The sequence below is a fragment of the Dendropsophus ebraccatus genome, chromosome 1 (genome assembly GCF_027789765.1).
Source record: "Dendropsophus ebraccatus isolate aDenEbr1 chromosome 1, aDenEbr1.pat, whole genome shotgun sequence".
Classification (NCBI taxonomy): Eukaryota; Metazoa; Chordata; class Amphibia; order Anura; family Hylidae; genus Dendropsophus; species Dendropsophus ebraccatus.
Window position 1 is genome coordinate 217,425,289 of NC_091454.1, and position 22,878 is coordinate 217,448,166.

The 22,878-nt window shown below is 45.4% G+C and overlaps 1 protein-coding gene across 1 annotated transcript in view; it reads left to right on the forward strand.

The window, feature by feature from the left end:
* LOC138799339 (NXPE family member 3-like) overlaps nt 1-11,104 on the forward strand; it is a 35,374-nt gene extending 24,270 nt beyond the window's left edge. Inside the window, exons 3-6 of the mRNA XM_069980402.1 lie at nt 4,941-5,161; nt 6,591-6,661; nt 7,828-8,043; nt 10,171-11,104. Coding sequence (XP_069836503.1) covers nt 4,941-5,161; nt 6,591-6,661; nt 7,828-8,043; nt 10,171-10,703 — 1,041 coding nt within the window. The 3' untranslated portion in view covers nt 10,704-11,104. The remainder of the gene's footprint in view (nt 1-4,940; nt 5,162-6,590; nt 6,662-7,827; nt 8,044-10,170) is intronic.
* Nucleotides 11,105-22,878: the final 11,774 nt, after the last annotated feature.

Genomic DNA, 22,878 nt, shown 5'->3' on the forward strand with positions numbered 1-22,878 from the left:
GTTATCCAGTCACAGTGTGTCGGTATTGGTCAGGTCTGGTATGGAGGTGTTATCCAGTCACAGTATGTTGGTATTGGTCAGGTCTGGTATGGTGGTGTTATCCTGTCCCAGTATGGCGGTATTGGTCAGGTCTGGTGTGGCGGTGTTATCCAGTCACAGTATGGCGGTATTGGTCAGGCCTGGTATAGTGGTGTTATCCAGTCACAGTATGGCGGTATTGGTCAGGTCTGGTATGGCGGTTTTATCCAGTCACAGTATGGCGGTATTGGTCAGGTCTGGTATGGCAGTGTTTTCCAGTCACAGTATGTTGGTATTGAGTGAGTGAAGATGGGGCGTCTTCAGGTTTAGTGCTTAGGGCAGCAGCAGCTGGTAATACTGCCCTGTATACCTGTACTGTATAGATGGAGTAGGGGTCCTGTATACATGTACTGTATAGATGGAATAGGGGGTCCTGTATACATGTACTGTATAGTTGGAGTACGGGGTCCTGTATACATGTACTGTATAGATGGAGTAGGGGGCCCTGCATACATGTACTGTATTGATGGAGTAGGGGGTCCTGTAAACATGCAATATATAGATGGAGTAGGGGGTCCTTCATACATGTACTGTATAGATGGAGTAGGGGGTCCTGTGTACATGTACTGTATAGATGGAGTAGGGGGTCCTGTATACATGTAGTGCCCTGTATATACATGTACTGTATAGATGCAGTAGGGGGCCCTGTATACATGTACTGAATAGATGGAGTAGGGGGCCCTGTATACATGTACTGTAAAGATGGAGTAGGGGGCCCTGTATACATGTGCTGTATAGATGGAGTAGGGGGCCCTGTATACATGTACTGTATTGATGGAGTAGGGGGTTCTGTATACATGTACTGTATAGTTGGAGTAGGGGTCCTGTATACATGTACTGTATAGATAGAGTAGGGGGTCCTGTATACATGTACTGTATAGATGGAGTAGGGGCTCCTGCATACATGTACTGTATAGATGGAGTGGGGGGTCCTGTATACATGTACTGTATAGATGGAGCATGGGTCCTGTATACATGTACTGTATAGATGGAGTAGGGGGTCCTGTATACCTGTAGTGCCCTGTATATACATGTACTGTATAGATGGAGTAAGGGGTCCTGTATACATGTACTGTATAGATGGAGTAGGGGGCCCTGTATACATGTACTGTATAGATGGAGTAGGGGGCTCTGTATACATATACTGTATAGATGGGGTAGGGGGTCCTGTATGCATGTACTGTATAGTTGGAGTAGGGGGTCTACCAGTTATTTCTGTGGATCTGTTGTGAGGCAGCTTCCCTAGCAACCAATCAGATTCCAGCTCCCTGTGAAAATGAAAGTAATAATCCTATTGGTTGCTAAGGCTTCGAACTGCTGTGTCTGCTGCAGCTAATTATATCACCTGTGTGTGCAGTGTGGAGATTTTCCCATTCATCTCTATGGGGCGCTCTTCCCCCTCCCCCTCCCCTGCTGTACATCTGGCGAAGACAGGACCTTCGCTGTAACCTGCCCGGGCACCCAATGTATCTATGTGCCAAATTTGGGGTCAAACGGTTCAGGCGTTTACAAGTCTATAGAGGACAGACAGACAGAAGGACAGACAGACTTTGATTTTTATGATATAGATGAGGTAGAAGGGAAAGGGAGGACATGATGGAAACCTTTATACATGTTACAGGAGGAAGAAGGGAAAGGGAGGACATGATGGAAACCTTCATATATGTTACAGGAGGAAGAAGGGAAAGGGAGGGCATGATGGAAACCTTTATATATGTTACAGGAGGAAGAAGGGAAAGGGGGGACATGATGGAAACCTTTATATATGTTACAGGAGGAAGAAGGGAAAGGGGGGACATGATGGAAACCTTTATATATTTAACAGAAGGAAGAAGGGAAAGGGAGGACATGATGGAAACCTTTATATATGTAATAGGAGGAAGAAGGGAAAGGGGGGACATGATGGAAACCTTTCTATATGTTACAGGAGGAAGAAGGGAAAGGGGGGACATGATGGAAACCTTTATATATGTTGCAGGAGGAAGAAGGGAAAGGGAGGGCATGATGGAAACCTTTCTATATGTTACAGGAGGAAGAAGGGAAAGGGAGGACATGATGGAAACCTTTATATATGTTACAGGAGGAAGAAGGGAAAGGGGGGACATGATGGAAACCTTTATATATGTAACAGGAGGAAGAAGAGAAAGGGGGGACATGATGGAAACCTTTATATATGTAACAGGAGGAAGAAGGGAAACGGGGACAAGATGGAAACCTATATTTGTCTCAATTTTAACTGGTCAGGGTTAAATAGAATAACCAATATCTACCCCCTCGCTACTCTACTGCCACCACTATCTCCATGTTGATCCTCCTACTGAGCTGGACTATCATGGAATGTACCTTAATTTGGAAAATAAAATAGAGAAGCGTACAAATGATAGCTCTGAGCTCCATGAGATTGGATGGCATGGCATATGGCATTTATTTGTGTGTCCATTTTACACTGGTGTTTGTCACAAGGATCTTTCAGAGTGTGGTACCTTTTTTGGGACGTGCCTCCCGCAGGTCTAGGAGAGGTGTGTGTGACCATCCTTGCTCCTCACAACCCTTGTTGTCTGCAATGGATAGGCAGCCAGTTAATTTGCACAGCCTTGGTGGATGCTAGGAGCAGGACTGGCTCTACCGAAGCTTTGGCAACATCAATCCTGGACCCCTGCAGGGGACTTCTGTCCCGGAATGGTTTATGGAGGCCGATCTCCACAAAAAAGTGCATATTTGTGCGCTTCTTTTTTGCACTTATGTTATTTAGCATATACTTTAAACTATAAAAAAAAACTAAAAGTTCAACCACCAAAGGTCACGGGGAGGACATCACATTGACAAAAAATTCATAGGAAAACTATTTGTTTTATGATAACAAGCTGAGCAGGAAATAATATGATGTCAAATCATAGAAAACAAAATTATTAGCTGTATTTCCCTCCCGGGCTGAGAACTTTACAAGGGATCATTGACTCGTCAGATCAGGTTACAATGTAATTTACCCAGGGGGACTCAAGGACCAGTAGTTGCTTCTTAGCTCAAGTGTAATATCTGTTCTGATCAATAATTATACACTAGGATACACTAATACACAAAAGGGTTAAGAGGGTGATGTTTTGTTGTTGATCTGCAAAGCTAACAATAAGGTCATTTATATACACAGTGAGGGACATGTCTCAAGTGGCGTATCTTTGTTTTTCGGCGGAAAGTGCCGATTTGCAAATATTTTATTTGCAAAATGGCCGTTTTGCGAATAAAATATTCGCAAATCGGAACTTTCTGCCTCATACACCAGGGGGGCGGGGAGGAGGTGTGGAGGGGGCGGAACGGGGGCGTGGACTCAGAGTCCGCGCAATCTATCATTGCTTAGTGTTAAAGATACGCAGGAAACCTACTCCAGCTCTCAGCTGCCGTAGGTTTCCTGCCGTGCGCACCAGCACGAAATTTATGTAGAGGCAGTCCGTCTCTACATAAATCTCCGGAGCACCGGAGATGCGGGGATATTTTTAAGTCAGGCGTAAAAAAGCTGGACTTAATAAATGTCCCCCAGTTATTATATCCTCCTCTATTGTTTACACAGACGATTTATTGTCCCGATAATTAAGCTGAGCAGGAAATTACTTGGCACCAGAAAACCACAGTCTATTCAATGTAATTGAAAAACGTCGTCTACGTATCAGATGTTCATGAATTACATTGCGCTTATCTTGTTACATAAACCCCTAACTACAAAAAAATTCCCATTCGTATTCAAAAAAACATGTACTGAAGCAGAAGTTAATCCCATAATGAATTAATCCGTTGTACAACAGGCTGCGCCTTGCACAATTCACATGTTTTGGGTATATCACTAGGGAGGACATTTATAAAACCTGAGTGGGTGGTGTATGATAGAAAGAAGGCGCCGATTCTCACCTTCTGAATAGCGTACGCCAGCCGTAACCCCTGCACCTTAATGGGTGGACGGCAAAGCATGGAAAAAAATTACGTATATGAAACCCCAGCCGCCATATTGGATTGAGGGCAAGTTTTTTTTAATGGGAAGGTGGTGATGTAGCATATCAAAGAAGACTTGTTCTTATTCCAATATGGTAGCTTTCAAGATGGTGCCCATGTTCTGGACATAGCCTAAGATAGACCCCCTTACCCATTGGTTCTGAGATTCAGATATGTCATTTTCTCTCTAGTTTCTGAAATAAAAGGGTGTCCCGACACTTGTAAAACATCTCTTCCAGGTAATGCTGCCATTTGTATTTCAGCATTACTGACATTAGCAGTAACTAAAAGTTACGAATGGCAGGAGGTGAACTACTGTGAACCCGAGATACAGGCAGGGGGCGGTGCACGACAGCATGCTTCCCTTCCCAGATGTCAATCAAATCCAACTTATTTGCCGCTGTGCACTCTTCCTGGCTGCATCTCAGGAGTGAGACCCATTGTGATCAGTAGTGATGTTTCTTAAAGAAATTTTATAATCCTAAGGGTGCATTCACACGTACAGGATCCGCAGCAGATCTGCAACAGATCCGCAGCAGATTTGATGGTGCAGATTTGATGCTGTGTTCAGTTATTTAAATGTGCTTTAGATCTGCTGTGGATCTGCTGCGGATCTACAGCAGAAAATCCGCTGCGGATTCGGTACATGTGAACATACCCTTAAAGGATTTCTGAAACATGGCTGCTTTCTTCCAGAAACAGTGCCACACCTATCCGCAGGTTGTGTCTTGTACTGCAGTTTAGTCCTATTCGTTTAGGCTACACCAAAAAACCATGCACAGGTATGACACACTTTCAGAAAAAAGCAGCCACGTTTTTCTTGATCTGTAAAATAATAGTTGTAATCGTTTTTTTTTTTTAAATTAAGTCTTGACTTTTAGGTCTACTTCCATGGCTATTTCCACTTTAATGGCAGCAGCGCAGTGGCGGAGTGCAATCTGCAGGTTTCTGGAAATGACATATGCACTTACGTGGATCCGGTTAGTGGCGACAGGTGGCAGTGCGTGAGACCCCCTAAGATGCCATGCTTTTCATTGATCTTTCACTCAATGGGTGGAATGCGCAAAGTGACAAATGCTCTGGAGGATTCTCTGCTTAGCAAGTGAGTAAAGCTCAGTGTCAGGAAGCTGCTGCCCAGTCACATTCAGGTATAGTTTTCTATACAAATCATTAGGCAGGTCTTTCTAATTTGTGTGTAAAATAAAAAAAAAAAAAAAAAAATTTAACCTTTGTTGCTGGTATCACAGAGTTCCCGTCCCGCTACAGAGTGTTTTTGGAATTATCACCTGGTAGTGTATTTCACCCAATCAATGGGGTGGGACACCACTGTGGTCACTGATTGGATGAGCATGTACAAAGTGGGTCCAGAGCAGATGCCAGTGGGGTAGAATATTGTTTTTTATACCATAACTTTTTTTTTTCTTTTAGTTTTTACAGTCTACCCTAGCAACAATTAAACGAAAGTTAACCCTTGGAATATCGCTATGTTCAAAAGCTAATACAGAGTTCTATGTGATTTTTACATACAATTTAGACATTAGGTTTGACCAGATGGACTTATGTCCTATAATAGTACTAATAATGGTCCTTACAGGTGTATTCCTTCCGGGTCCCCTTTTTTCACAGTGCTGATGGATGGATGAATACAATAACATCCATTTCTTCCTACCATCCATTGACTTGGTGGCCAATTTTTGGATGCCTTTTAGCTACAATCAACATTGAGGAAACTCCACTGCTGATGGGGGTGGATGAAGACAATAATGTCCACTTACCTCAGCTCCAGCACTGATGCCTGCATTCCACTGCTCCGGTTCCTGGTCTGAGATGGGACTTGAGACGTAATGTGGGCAGGCCCCCTCAGCCATTTAGCGGCTATAACGGGGTCCTGCCTCTGCTGGTGAATGGCTGAGCAGGCCTGCCACATCTTGTCTTAAGTCCTGTATTAGACCAGGAACCGGAGACTGGAGTGGTGGAGTGAAGGCAAAAAAAAAATAATTGGGTCCCCTCCAGAATACCCCTTTAATCAGCAGTGGAGTTTCCTTGATGTTGACTAGGGCTAATAAGCATCCCAAAACTGGCCACCAAGTCAGTAGATTGAGGTCACATGGGATTCTCAGTAATAACATTGGGGTCACCTTGCTACTTTTCACTCATACTTTTGTATCAAGCCATCTTCAAGGACTTCCCCCACTCCTCTTGTGGGCTAGGTTATTTTATGGGTCCATGGAGTCCATCAGAACACTAGGGTGGCCACTTGGATTTACCTAAGATTTTTTTGATAAATTGGCAGCAGAAGATAGGAGAGAGGAAGGAGTCGGGGAGCTGGAGACAATACCTATTGTGTAGTATTTTCATGTTTAACTTCCTGTAAGTGGTAAATCAAGCAAAAACACGTTGAGTTGAAGCCAATACTATTAGCCAATTACTATTATATAATTTTATGGGCGATAACTATTCTCTGATATCAAGATACACCTTTAAGTAATGACTTCTCAGTGTTTCAAATATTTACGATTTCTCTTTAATAGTTCCGTCACGGACAAGACTATATGCGGTTCAGTTCCACCAATCAACATCAAGCCAGATCAGCACTTTTCAGGTAAGATTGCAAGCCTCCTGGTATTTTTTACAAGACAATAGTTTCAAGGTGAACCCTGCAGAGGATTTAACATAATCAGTTATGTCTCAAATTCAAGTCATCTCTATTGCATTCGACTATCGTTGGCTAAAGAAGTTGGATGCAGCTATAGCTGGGTTCACACTATGTATATTTGAGGCTGTATATTTGAGGCTGTATAGCAACCAAAACCAGGAGTGGATTGAAAACACAGAAAGGCTCTGTTCACATAATGTTGTAATTGAGTGGATGGCCATCATTTAATGGCAAATATTTGCTGTTATTTTAAAACAACGGCTGTGGTATTGAAATAATGGCCGTTATTTACTGTTCACATTGTGTGAACAGATCCTTTCTGTGTTTTCAATCCACTCCTGGTTTTGGTTGCTATGAGGACCTGACATGAGGACCAAATACAGCCTCAAATATACATAGTGTGAACCCAGCCTATTATAGGGAGTATGGGAAAACGTGGATACAGCCATAGGATGTAGGTTAGATACATGTTTTCCAAGATTCCCTAGGGCTGCATCCAACTTCTTTAGCCACCAGTATTCAAATACACATGCTCCAGATGTACTTATCTCTAGTATCTGGCTATAACCAGTTAAAGAAAATCTAGATGATGCATTCCCTATGGATTGTGCACCTACCCTATGGGCATCATGTAGCCCTTTGGTTGGTATATCTATATACTGTATGTTTTTTAGTGTTTTTTTTGCTCTATTTTGTTAAGGCAACCTTACCTGTTACTGACACTATAACACTAAAATGAGAAGATCAGGAGATGAGCCCTGACTCTCCTATCATCCTGAACAAAGTCAGCTATGTGATGCAAGTTTTTAAAACATAAATCAGCATCCCGACATGTTTCATCACACAAAAAAAGCATCATCATCAGAGGAACCATAACTAATGGTACTTTGGCCTTTAACTGCCTTGTCATCCACCTTTATAGATGGTGCCAGACACAGTATAGACAGTGACAGATCCTCATGCCTGTGTCAACCTTATTCTTAGCCAATGGTTTTCATTGGGTACCACATGGAGCCATCGCACATTCCCTGGTTCTCCATGTCACCTAAACATTTTTATATTCAGTGAATCTTGCCTTATCTCTTAACCTCACCTTTTCCATACACTTGCAGATCTGAAGTCTAAGCTCCCCAGCTGTAGACCTGGACAAGAATCTTTACAACCTTCTGGATTCTATTACGAAGACATTTGGACATCATTGGTGTGCCAGGGGAGCCATTTTCCTCAGCCGTCAGATGCCCTGGACTGTCTAAAAGGAAAAGATATCCACATGTTTGGAGACTCCACCCTAAGGCAGTGGTTTGAGTACCTGGAGAAGTTCATACCTAGTAAGTGTTCAACTTTACAGTAAATGTTATAGTAGTGGTCTAGTATTGTCTAGTAATAGAGATATACATTTTTTCCCCTTAAAGGTTCATACCATTTTGTAGCATTGGGGGATCTGATTCCAATAGTTATTGTGCTGTCACAATAAATGTAGATATTCAACCAAACAGTAATAGCTAAAGGTCAGTAGCAACTGGTGGAATAGACAGAAAGTCACGGCCAGTGAGCCCTGCACTGTTCCCGCCCACTGTCCCTACTAGCCACTGGCAGCCCTCGGCAGCTGCGAACAACCACGGGGATGGTCCCTACGCTGGCAAAGGTGGCACACGAAACACAGACAAACGGACAAACAGACTAAAGGGAATCTGTCAGGTGGTACCAGGTACAGAGCTGCAGACACGGGCAGATAGGTGGCAAGGAGATAAAACAAGTGATGCTTTTGTCTTTGCTGATGGCCATTTGAAAAGTTATAAAACGCCATTTTTCCTGAGAAGCTGAAGCACTACAGCTACAGTATGTGTGTGTAGTATTTTCTATGGAGGCTGAGGTGCCCCACCTGTCTGCAGTGACACTGAGGGACCTGAAAGGTTCTTTTTAACTCAATAGCCAGCACCTAAATGAGCCCCTGAGAACAAACTTATAGGAAGCCAGAAGACTGTCCCAGAGCTGACCGGACCGGCTCCTGGCTTCAATACGAAACACCTGCCGCAGAAAGGATCCTGACAGGCAGCACTCAGTAAGTCACATAGAAGCAGCAGTGTTACCTCCGAGGTTGCCAGAAGCATCAAAGGCAAAGTGGATGTGGCTGAACACACCCAGATAGAACAGACCAGTGTTCAGACAGGGTTCAGGAGACTGCAAAATACAAACAAAACCTTGAATATCAGCGCTGTCTTGGCCGCACAGCATGAGCCGAGGGGCGCCCGCCTTTTATGAAGGGCCACAATGCAAGAGTAGGCTGAAAGTGACCTCTTATGAAGCAGGTCTCAATGTCACTTGGAATATCATCATCCGTCTCCCACTCATCAGAGTCAGAATCCAGGTGCCAGACAGATGATTTACCGACAGACTTTACAACACCCTTCAAATCAGACATAAAGCCAACTCCTACATTGCATGAATGTACAGGTACAACATTAGTAGGCTTAGCAGAGAGACTATGCAGATCCAAAAGGTGGCAGTGCCTGGTAAGGTAGACAACCTCTTTAAGGTATAAAGAATGGACAAGCTATCTCTCTGGTGGTTGGTATTGTCATCATTGAAGGCTCCCACCACTAGAGATGAGCGAACTGCTCGGACTTTTGGTCCTAAAGCAGTTCGCTCTCTCATCATGCCTTTGATCCCGGCCGCATACTTGCGCTCATGGGAATATGCGGCCAGGATATTCCAGGGAATCCCAGTTGAATTCCCTCGAATATCCTGGCTGCATATTCGCGGGAACGCAAGTATGTGGCCAGGATCAAAGGCATTTTGAGAGAGCGCCGATGCCGTCAGACCAAAAGTCAGACAGTCCGCTCATCTCTATTCGCCACCATCACCAAGAAAATGTAGTTGGTTCAGTTTCCATCCACTGATATGTCTAGAATATATTAATTATAGTGGAAAAAAAACACTCAGGTTGTATCAGAGGCATGACGGTCAATAGATTTTAGATATCATGGAGATCTTTGCTCATTGACCCTACATTCTAACAAAGGGGTATTCCTCCTCTTCACATGTTTTGCCCTATCTCTAGTATCTACAGGAAAGGGCATAACTGAGATATCATGGAACCTCCAGTGATCGCCAGTATGGGGACCCCGAAATTTTCTAGCGGCTCTATAGAGAATGAATAGTGTACAGTCCTTGGTTTCATTCAGAAGGATTGAATTTCGGGATCCTCTGTAAACTCAGCTCAGCTTTGGTCTCCTCCATTCACATTATTTCTATGCAACAAAGCAGAAAAAATAGAATGAGATTCAATAAATCCATATGAATCACAAATGAAGGGTTCAGGTACTGAAATAAGTAGGATCCACCCAAAAAGCTCTAAGGTCTATAGGCAGCTTTAACTATGAAGGTATGTAGATTACTTTGTGGAATTTGTTTTGACCTTGACATGAAATTATCTTTGTGTTTTTTCTTCATAGGTCTCAAGAGGATAGACCTGCACGTTACCTACCAGTCAGGACCTCTCATAGCCGTAGATGCTGATGCTGGTCTGATCATGCGATGGCGCGCCCATGGATTACCGTTAAGGACTACCAAGACCATGATGGCTGACCTTCACTATGAAGCAGCTGATTTGGCTGGGATTGGGGGAGGACCTCACACTGTGATAGTTCTGACTCTATGGGCTCATTTTACCTCCTACCCTGTGAAGGTTTACATACAGCGGCTGGGGAGAGTCCGTCAGGCAATCTCATCCTTGCTTTTACGAAGTCCTGAGACGACGGTGATCATCAAATCGGCCAACACGGGTTATAAGTCAGTATACGGCAGTGACTGGTTGTCCCTTCAGCTGGACATATTACTGAGGGCAGCCTTCAAGGGAACCAGGGTCATAATCCTGGATGCCTGGGACATGACATCCTGCCACTATCTTCCAGATGACATCCACCCAGGACCTCCAGTCGTCAAAAACGAGGTGGACCTGATGTTGTCTTATATATGTCCACACTAAAACCAAAAGTCACCTTAATATTCCTATTTGTGCAATGTTTGCACCTTAATTATAATAGACTTGAAAAGGCACTACCGTATGTAATTGTTTCCGGATTTCTTCTAATTTTGTACATGTTGTCTCTCGAAGCCTCAGCTAGTTGGATAGTCCTAAGCCACATTCTTTGTAGTATGGAGAGGCAGTCTCTATGGCATCCTACAACATTTGGTATGGTGAATTCTATGAATTCCAGAAGGGTGACAATTATCCCTCAAGCTTACGAGTTGCTCCAGACAGTTGGATACTCTGTCAATTGACCACTGCCACAGAACTAATTTCCGCTAACAAAGACGAAAACTCGGAGAGGACGTGACCTGCTACTGCCCACTTGTGTTCTCAAGAGTCACCTCTCAAAGCATACAGAGACAATGGTGGTGACATTTTTCCATTTTTTTTTTTTTAAATATTAACTTATGGGGACCCTGTTCCCCCTCCTGCTTACTTCTCTTTCCTCTCGGGGTCCTCAGCTGGGTGGGGGGTGGGGGCTGGGGTGGGGGGTGGGGGTTGGGGTGGGGGCTGGGGTGGGGGGTGGGGGTTGGGGTGGGGGATGGCTGGGGTAGGGATCGGGGTATATTAAGTAATGTGTTTCCTATTCTGTATATCATCTCCGTACTCTCTGGAGTACTGGAGTATGGTTTTTTATGGAAAATGATAATGAGTAGCAAGGTTGATAAGGATGTTCTATTTTGTATATGCGTATGGTGAAACCGTTACATGTGCTGGATTTATCCTTGTGTGAAATTGTATTGTATATATCAGCAGGAATTCGGGTTGTGCCGGTCCCTGCTTTATATGTAAAACCTGTTTTCGAATATGGGAAAAATTTAATAAAGACTATTTTAAAAGGAACTTATGGGGGCCCCATCTGACTAGCACCATTCATAGGGCCACTATGGTAATTTTTTTTTACTTGACTATTTTTTTTTTTTTTTAATTGGGCCACTGTTGTATAGTTTATTGGTTTACGCCTTTTGTTTAAAGGAATAATCTGGTTTAAGGAAATTATGCTTAAATAAAAATATTACCCCAAGACATATACTGTAACTTATTAATATACTTTTATTACTAATTGTATTGGCTTCATTAAAGGGGAAGTCCAGGCATACTGGGGATGGGAGGGAAGAATAGAGGAAATAACATGCTCTCACCTCCCTGGCTCCGGAGCTGGTGGGCGCATACCTGACTCAGGTCCCCACTTTGACCAAGAAGCAGCCGGTGAGCCAGGGAGCAAAATGGCAGTATGTATGCACCAGGGCTGGGACCAGGGAGGTGACAGCATGCTCTTTATTTTATCCTCCCCCTGTCCGGAACTTGTGAAAAAAAGAGGTCTGCCTGGACTTCTCCTTTAATAATAATATAATAATAATAATTTTTATTTATGTAGCACCAACAGATTCCGCAGCACTTTACAATTCTGGGGGTACATACATAGACAAAAATAGACATTACAAAGATCTACATATAATTATCAGCCATACATGAGGAGTGAGGTCCCTGCTCGCATGCATGAGCTTACATACTATCAGGAGGGGGTGCAAGACAAAATGGCAGAGGGGCAAAGTGCATCATTGTTCTTATGGTCCGGCCATCTATATAAATAAGTCAGTGCAGGTAAGGGGGGGTGAACCTGTCACTAGCCAATGCCTGCATGCACAGGTCTAAGTGCTTAAATGCTTGGCGTGTGTGTATGTATGTGTGTATGTGTCTGTGTGTGTGTGTGTGTGTGCGTGGTGGAGGTGTCTGTGTCTGTGTGTGTGTGTGGGGGGGGGGGGGGTTGAGGGTTGAGTCAAAATTAGGGAACCTGGTAAGCTTTGAACAGATGTGTTTTGAGGGCACGTTTGAAGCTTTGTGTATTGGAGGTGAGTCTGACAGTCTTGGGTAATGTATTCCATAGGACTGGTGCAGCTCGGGTGAAGTCCTGGAGACGGGAGTGAGAGGTGCGGATCAAGGTGGTTGTTAGTCGTAAGTCATTAGAGGAGCGTAAGGCACGGGTAGGGTGGTAGACGGAGATAAGGGAGGAGATATAGGGAGGTGCAGCACTGTGGAGAGCCTTGTGGGTGAGCAGGAGGAGTTTATATTGAATCCTGTGGTTAATAGGGAGCCAATGTAGTGACTGGCACAGGGGGGAGGCATCAGTATAGCGGCTGGCACAGGGGGGAGGCATCAGTATAGTGGCTGGCACAGGGGGGAGGCATCGGTATAGCGGCTGGACATGGAGATGAGCCTGGCCGCTGTATTGAGAATGGACTGGAGAGAGGAGAGTTTAGAGGAAGGAAGGTTAGTAAGGAATTGCAGTAGTCAAGACGGGAATGGATCAGAGCGACAATAAGAGTTTTAGCAGATTCCACAGTAAGGAAGGGACGGATTTTGAGATGTTTTTTAGATGCAGATTACAGGAACGTGAAAGAGATTTTATATGAGGAGTGAAGGACAGATCTGAGTCACACATAACCCCAAGGCAGCGGGCTTGTTGTGTGGGGGTTATGGTTGCACCACAGACAGAGATGGAGATGTAAGGTGGGGGGCGGTTAGCAGAGGGAGGGAAGACAAGCAGCTCAGTCTTAGTTTTAGGAATAGGGAGGACATAGCGTTAGAGACGGCAGACAGACAGTTACCGGTGTTCTGAAGAAGAGAGGGGGTGATATCACGGGAGGGGGTATACAGCTGGGTATCATCAGCATAGAGATGGTATATAGCTGGGTGATATCGCAGGTGGAGGTATACAGCTGGGTATCATCAGCATAGAGATGGTATATAGCTGGGTGATATCATGGGAGGAGGTATACAGCTGGGTATCATCAGCATAGAGATGGTATATAGCGGGGTGATATCGCGGGAGGAGGTATACAGCTGGGTATCATCAGCATAGAGATGGTATATAGCGAGGTGATATCGCGGGAGGAGGTATACAGCTGGGTATCATCAGCATAGAGATGGTATATAGCTGGGTGATATCATGGGAGGAGGTATACAGCTGGGTATCATCAGCATAGAGATGGTATATAGCTGGGTGATATCACGGGAGGAGGTATATAGCTGGGTATCATCAGCATAGAGATGGTATATAGCGGGGTGATATCGCGGGAGGAGGTATACAGCTGGGTATCATCAGCATAGAGATGGTATATAGCTGGGTGATATCACGGGAGGAGGTATATAGCGGGGTGATATCACGGGAGGAGGTATACAGCTGGGTATCATCAGCATAGAGATGGTATATAGCGGGGTGATATCACGGGAGGAGGTATACAGCTGGGTATCATCAGCATAGAGATGGTATATAGCGGGGTGATATCACGGGAGGAGGTATACAGCTGGGTATCATCAGCATAGAGATGGTATATAGCGGGGTGATATCACGGGAGGAGGTATATAGCTGGGTATCATCAGCATAGAGATGGTATATAGCTGGGTGATATCATGGGAGGAGGTATACAGCTGGGTATCATCAGCATAGAGATGGTATATAGCGGGGTGATATCACGGGAGGAGGTATACAGCTGGGTATCATCAGCATAGAGATGGTATATAGCGGGGTGATATCACGGGAGGAGGTATACAGCTGGGTATCATCAGCATAGAGATGGTATATAGCGGGGTGATATCACGGGAGGAGGTATACAGCTGGGTATCATCAGCATAGAGATGGTATATAGCAGGGGTGATATCATGGGAGGAGGTATACAGCTGGGTATCATCAGCATAGAGATGGTATATAGCGGGGTGATATCGCGGGAGGAGGTATACAGCTGGGTATCATCAGCATAGAGATGGTATATAGCGGGGTGATATCGCGGGAGGAGGTATACAGCTGGGTATCATCAGCATAGAGATGGTATATAGCGGGGTGATATCACGGGAGGAGGTATACAGCTGGGTATCATCAGCATAGAGATGGTATATAGCTGGGTGATATCATGGAAGGAGGTATACAGCTGGGTATCATCAGCATAGAGATGGTATATAGCTGGGTGATATCATGGGAGGAGGTATACAGCTGGGTATCATCAGCATGGAGATGGTATATAGCTGGGTGATATCACGGTAGGAGGTATACAGCTGGGTATCATCAGCATAGAGATGGTATATAGCGGGGTGATATCACGGGAGGAGGTATACAGCTGGGTATCATCAGCATAGAGATGGTGCTGAAAACCAAACTTACTGATGATTTGTCCAATGGGTAAAGTGTAAAGTGAGAAAAGGAGAGGGCCCAGGACTGATCCCTGAGGAACCCCGACTGTAAGGGGGAGAGAAGATGAGGTGGAGCCAGAAAGTGATACACTAAAGGAGCGGTCGGAGAGATAGGAGGAAAAACAGGAAAGAGCAGAGTCCTTGAGGCCGATAGAGCGGAGCGTGGAGAGGAGGAGCTGGTGGTCTACAGTGTCACATACAGATAGAGCGGAGCGTGGAGAGGAGGAGCTGGTGGTCTACAGTGTCACATACTACAGATAGAGCGGAGCGTGCAGAGGAGGAGCTGGGGGCTACAGTGTCACATACTACAGATAGAGCGGAGCGTGCAGAGGAGGAGCTGGGGGCTACAGTGTCACATACAGATAGAGCGGAGCGTGGAGAGGAGGAGCTGGGGGGCTACAGTGTCACATACAGATAGAGCGGAGCGTGGAGAGGAGGAGCTGGTGGTCTACAGTGTCACATACAGATAGAGTGGAGCGTGGAGAGGAGGAGCTGGTGGTCTACAATGTCACATACAGGTAGAGTGGAGCATGGAGAGGAGGAGCTGGTGGTCTACAGTGTCACATACTACAGATAGAGCGGAGCGTGGAGAGGAGAAGCTGGTGGTCTACAGTGTCACATACAGATAGAGCGGAGCGTGGAGAGGAGGAGCTGGTGGTCTACAGTGTCACATACAGATAGAGCGGAGCGTGGAGAGGAGGAGCTGGTGGTCTACAGTGTCAAAAGCTGCAGATAGGTCCAGGAGAATGAGAAGTGAATGGTCACCTTTAGGTTTGGCGGTGAGGAGATCATTGGAGACTTTAGTAAGGGCAGTTTCTGTAGAGTGGAGAGGACGGAAACCAGACTGAAGGGGGTCAAGGACAGAGTTGTCAGAGAGGTAGCGGGTTAGGCGGGAATAGACCAGGTGTTCTAACAGTTTGGAGATAAAAGGAAGATTAGAGACAGGTCGATAGTTGCAGCACAGGAGGGGTCTAGAGAGGGTTTTTTCAGTAAGGGAGTGATGACGGAGTGTTTGAACGTCGAGGGGAAGATGCCAGAGGAGAGGGAGAGGTTGAAGATTTTAGTAATGTAAGTAGTGACAGCAGGAGAGAGAGACTGGACAAGGTGTGAGGGAATAGGGTCACTAGGGCAGGTGGTGGGGCGAGAGGAGGAGAGGAGTCTGGAGACTTCCTCCTCTGTACAGGTTCAAATACTGAGAGGGAAGAGGAGGAAATACAAGAGGGAATGGGATCAACACTTCTTTGGGACTGGGAGGTGATCTCCTGACGGATGGTATCTATCTTTTCCTTGAAGTAGGATGCTAGGTCTTCAGCACAGAGGTTAGTTACGGGTGTCTGAACTTTGGGTTTGAGGAGGGAGTTGAGGGTATCAAAGAGACGTTTTTGGTTATGGGATAGAGAAGAGATGAGAGAGGTAAAGTAAGATTGTTTAGCAGAATGAAGAGCGGAGTAGTAGCTTCTAAGCACAAATTTGTAATGTAGGAGGTTTGCATCAGTTTTAGACTTCCTCCACGAACGTTCAGCACACCTAGAACACCGTCTAAGAAAACGAGTTGAAGGTGTGTGCCAGGGTTGTGGTCGTCTGCTTTTTGCTGATTGAGGTGTGAGGGGTGCCATTTTGTCAAGGGTTGTTTTGAGGGTGTGGTGATAGCATTTGGCAGTGATGACTGTACAGAGTCTGTAAGTTGTTGGGTGTTGATGGCACGTAAGTTTCTGTACATGACCAAGGTTGGGGTGTAAGGAGGAGAATGAGTATTAGTGATTGAAAAGGAGAGAAGATTGTGGTCCGAGAGCCCGGTAGGAGTGTTATCTTTATTTACCCTGACAGGAAGCTGTGATTTTGTGTGTTGTGTTGTCTCAGCAGCTCCCCAGCTCTTCCCTCCTGAGACAACACATCATACTCTGTTGTCGCAAGAGGCCTGGCTGGATCTCTCATATATACACATACATATATATTTTATTGGGACATTTAGAGAAGATTGAGATGTGTTTATAGCATGCTGCGTTATGCTGGAAAATGCCACAGACAGAGAAGAAAGTAGGAAATGAATGCAGCAGGTGCTTTAGATTTACTGATTGCTGTGTACTTAAATGTTTTGCTACTGCCCTGGGCACGGAATTGGCAGGAGTGCTGTGGGAGGGGAATAGGCAGGGTGGGAAAGGGCTGTGGTGTAGACATGAGGAAAAGCAATGCATTCTAAGAATTGTACTGAGAAGCTGCTCAACCAGGAAGAAGCTAAAGGACATGGTAGGGGAGAAGGTTACATACATACAAATCAAGTTCTTGGCGGTTTCAGAACTGGTGAAGACAGGTAAGTAATCATGTATGCTATATATATATATATATATATATATATATATATATATATATATATGTATATATATTTATTTATTTATTTATTTTTTCCCTGTAGCTGTACAGGAGATATCAAATAAACATGTAAGCGCAGCAGTGCACGTAATAAGAGGTAATGGAGTGGTCACCTCGACAAAAGGCCAAGTGGGCAAATTGTGGTACAGAATATAATGCAGAAAGCTTAAAGGGGTTGGCCACTGTGGAGTAAAATTGCTCAGTGTACAGTATTAGTAAGTGCATAGTTGCCAACATTTTAAATTTTTTCCAGGGACACGTTAGCGTTGAAAAGGGGTGTGGCTTATTGTTGCTGTGTCTTGGTGGGGTGTGGCATATCATGGGTGTGGGTTCGAAATTTTCCAGTTAGAATTTACAGTCAGAACAACACAAAAGGAGCATAACACACTCCAGTATTAGGCCCCCCAGTAAATTACACATCCCAGTGTCAGGTCACCAGTAAATCACACACCCCAGTATTAGGTCCCAAGTATATTAAACACCCCAGTTTTAGGTCCCCAGTATATTACAAACCCCACTCAGAGCAGGTTGAGACTAAGAGAGAGCATTCTACTGATGACTGTACATACTGGTAGTTTGTGCCCATATGATGCTGCTGCACCCCATATCATCATACTACTACCCCTTAATCACTACTACTGCTCCTCCATCATCATACTACTACCCTCTTCATCCTCCTGCCCCTCCATCATCATATTACTACCCTTTCATCATCCTCCTGCCCCTCCATCATCATACTACTTCCCCCTTCATCCTCCTGCTCCTCCATCATCATACTACTTCCCCCTTCATTCTCCTGCTCCTCCATCATCATACTACTTCCCCCTTCATCCTCCTGCTCCTCCATCATCATACTACTTCCCCCTTCATCCTCCTGCTCCTCCATCATCATACTACTTCCCCCTTCATTCTCCTGCTCCTCCATCATCATACTACTTCCCCCTTCATCCTCCTGCTCCTCCATCATCATACTACTTCCCCCTTCATTCTCCTGCTCCTCCATCATCATACTACTTCCCCCTTCATCCTCCTGCTCCTCCATCATCATACTACTTCCCCCTTCATTCTCCTGCTCCTCCATCATCATACTACTTCCCCCTTCATCCTCCTGCCCCTCCATCATCATAGTACTACCCCTCTAATCCTCCTTCCCCCTCCATCATCATACTACTACCCCCTTCATCCTCCTGCCCTTCCATCACCCTAGTACTACCCCTCTCATCCTCCTGCCCCTTCATCATCATACTACTTCCCCCTTCATCCTCCTCCTGTCCCTTTATCATCATACCAGTACCCTCTTTAGCATCCTCTTGTCCCTTCATCTATATTGGAAAAAAAGGCTATACTTACCTCACCAGTATGGTTCCTCTAGTCCCCCAGGGACTCCTCTCCCTGCTCTGCTTGACTGACATCACTTGCACTCGAAGGGGTGGGGCTTCCTGCTTCGAGTGATTTTGCCGGGGCGGTCTCTTCAAAATCGTGACAGTCCTGGCAAAACCTGTTGGCAACTATGTAAGTACAGTCATACCTCCCAACTTTGGCTGAGAGGAAAGAGGGACATGGACACGTCCCTAACCCCACCCAAGACACGCCCCTAAACCCCAAGAAACGCCCCTAAATTAGTCATAAACACGATGTTTCGGCGAGTCGATCGCCATTTTCACGCTTATCTGTCCATCTATCTCTCTATCTATCTATCTATCTATCTATCTATCTCCTATCTATCTATCTATCTATCTATCTATCTATCTATCTCCTATCTATCTATCTATCTATCTATCTGTCTCCTATCTATCTATCTACTATCTATTTATCTATCTATATATCTATTTATCTATTATCTATCATCTATCTATCTCCTATCTATCTATCTATCTATCTATCTATCTATCTCCTATCTATCTATCTATCTATCTATCTATCTATCTATCTATCTATCCCTCTATCTCTAGGAGATAGATAGATAGATAGATAGATAGATAGATAGATAGGAGATAGATAGATAGATAGATAGATAGATAGATAGATAGATAGATAGGAGATAGATAGATAGATAGATAGATAGATAGATAGATAGATAGATAGGAGATAGATAGATAGATAGATAGATAGATAGGAGATAGATAGATAGATAGATAGATAGATAGATAGATAGGAGATAGATAGATAGATAGGAGATAGATAGATAGATAGATAGATAGGAGATAGATAGAGGATAGATAGATAGATAGGAGATAGATAGGAGATAGATAGATAGATAGATAGATAGGAGATAGATAGAGGATAGATAGATAGATAGATAGATAGATAGATAGATAGATAGATAGATAGATAGATAGATAGGAAATAGATAGATAGGAGATAGATAGATAGATAGATAGATAGATAGATAGATAGATAGATAGATAGATAGGAGATAGATAGATAGGAGATAGATAGAGGATAGATAAATAGATAGATAGGAGATAGATAGATAGATAGATAGATAGATAGATAGATAGATAGGACATAGATAGATAGATAGATAGATAGATAGATAGATAGATAGATAGATAGGAGATAGATAGAGGATAGATAGATAGATAGATAGATAGATAGATAGATAGATAGATAGATAGAGGATAGATAGATAGATAGATAGATAGGAGATAGATAGAGGATAGATAGATAGATAGATAGATAGATAGATAGATAGATAGGAGATAGATATAGGATAGATAGATAGATAGATAGATAGATAGATAGATAGATAGATAGATAGATAGGAGATAGATAAATAGATAGATAGATAGATAGGAGATAGATAGATAGATAGATAGATAGATAGATAGATAGATAGATAGGAGATAGATAGATAGATAGATAGGAGATAGATATAGGATAGATAGATAGATAGATAGATAGATAGATAGATAGATAGATAGATACAGTGTCGGACTGGAGTCCTTGGGCCCACCAGGGGAAATCCTTCTTGGGGCCCACCCTTCTGCCACTATACTTATCTATGGTAACATTAATAAGGGTCCAGTTACACGGCGTGATAGGGGGCAGTATATAGAGATGTGCGGCCGACAGCAATGATTATTACACCCGCACAAAAGATCTAATCAGCCAACTATGGGGCATTTGTCAGCTGATCTCTGGCACTGTTACATGGGGCTTCCTAGGAGCGCTTGTTACCGATAATTGGCCGATGTAATTGGGCTATAAGACAATTTTCTTTGCATGATAACACTGTATACTACTGTATGCTACCAATAACACCAGTATATAAAGAGCAAACATCCCCACACATATTACTGCCATACTGTTACTGACCAGATCCTGTATACCAATATTACCAATAATAACAGTATACAAGGGGGAAATATTACCGTCACACCACAACCAATACCATCTCCACCATATTGTTACTGACCAGAACCAGTATACTAAGACCAATGAACACTGCACCAGATTACAAGTAACAAATACCACCACATACTGACTAATACCATCACATACTGACTAACACCACCACATACTGACTAACACCACCACATACTGACTAATACCATCACATACTGACTAACACCACCACATACTGACTAACCCCACCGCTGCTACTGACTAACACCACCACATACTGACTCACATCACCACTGCTACTGACTAAAACCACCACATACTGACTAACACCACCGCTGCTACTGAATAATCCTCTTTACACAGATCACCATCACCTCATCCAGTCATATAGAGGTAGACGCAGCTCTACACAGGTTCTGAACACCATATACATTACAGTGCAGTTATAGCAGGTGACTCACAGGGGACGTCTTCTCTAATCAGAGTTCTTCCCTCTTCTTCTTCTTCTCCATCTGTCCTGGGCCGTTATGAGAACTTCTATGAGCCACGAATCCACAGAATCTGCCAGAGAAATATATTAGGCTCCTCACTCTGTCACCATCCTCATCTCTATACACACTGCACATCTGTATTGGCCCCTTTATGCCCTCATTTAGTGGGTAGCCCTGACACTATGTGTATATATCTCCCTTATAGTATATGGTCCCCTCTGTGTAGGCACCTTATAGATGGTCCTTTGTTCAGTCCCCCATATAGACAACTTACAGTGTTGTCCATGCCCCATATAGGTAAACCCCTTATGTTGTCCATCCCCATATATATAGCCCCTCCATGTTGTCCTTCTTCAATATAGATACCCCCCTTATGTAGTCCATTCCCCCATATAGCCCCCTCATGTTGTCCATTCCCCCATATAGCCCCCCTCATGTTGTCCATCCCCCCTAAAGCCCCCCTTATGTTGTCTATCCCCCCCATAGCCCCCTTATGTTGTCCATCCCCCCTATAGCCCCCCTTATGTTGTCCATCCTCCTATAGCCCCCCTTATGTTGTCTATCCCCCCCATAGCCCCCTTATGTTGCCCATCCCCCCCATAGCCCCCCTTATGTTTTCCATCCCCCCTATAGCCCCCCTTATGTTGTCCATCCCCCCCTATAGCCCCCCTTATGTTGTCCATCCCCCCCTATAGCCCCCCTTATGTTGTCCATCCCCCCTATAGCCCCCAGTGCAGGCCATCCCCCCCTATAGCCCCCAGTGCTGGCCATCCCCCTCCCTCCCCTATAGCCCCCAGTACTGGCCATCCCCCCCCTCCCTCCCCTATAGCCCCCAGTGCTGGCCATCCACCCCTCCTCCCTCCCCTATAGCCCCCAGTGCTGGCCATCCACCTCCCCTCCCTCCCCTATAGCCCCCAGTGCTGGCCATCCCCCTCCCCTCCCTCCCCTATAGTCCCCAGTGCTGGCCATCCCCCTCCCTCCCCTATAGCCCCCAGTTCTGGCCATCCACCCCCCCTCCCTCCCCTATAGCCCCCAGTGCTGGCCATCCCCCTCCCTCCCCTATAGCCCCCAGTGCTGGCCATCCCCCTCCCTCCCCTATAGCCCCCAGTGCTGGCCATCCCCCCTATAGCCCCCAGTGCTGGCCATCCACCCCCCCTCCCTCCCCTATAGCCCCCAGTGCTGGCCATCCCCCTCCCTCCCCTATAGCCCCCAGTGCTGGCCATCCCTCTCCCTCCCCTATAGCCCCCAGTGCTGGCCATCCCCCTCCCTCCCCTATAGCCCCCAGTGCTGGCCATCCCCCTCCCTCCCCTATAGCCCCCAGTGCTGGCCATCCCTCTCCCTCCCCTATAGCCCCCAGTGCTGGCCATCCCCCTCCCTCCCCTATAGCCCCCAGTGCTGGCCATCCCTCTCCCTCCCCTATAGCCCCCAGTGCTGGCCATCCCCCCTATAGCCCCCAGTGCTGGCCATCCCCCTCCCTCCCCTATAGCCCCCAGTGCTGGCCATCCCCCTCCCTCCCCTATAGCCCCCAGTGCTGGCCATCCCCCTCCCTCCCCTATAGCCCCCAGTGCTGGCCATCCCCCTCCCTCCCCTATAGCCCCCAGTGCTGGCCATCCCCCTCCCTCCCCTATAGCCCCCAGTGCTGGCCATCCCCCTCCCTCCCCTATAGCCCCCAGTGCTGGCCATCCCCCTCCCTCCCCTATAGCCCCCAGTGCTGGCCATCCCCCCTATAGCCC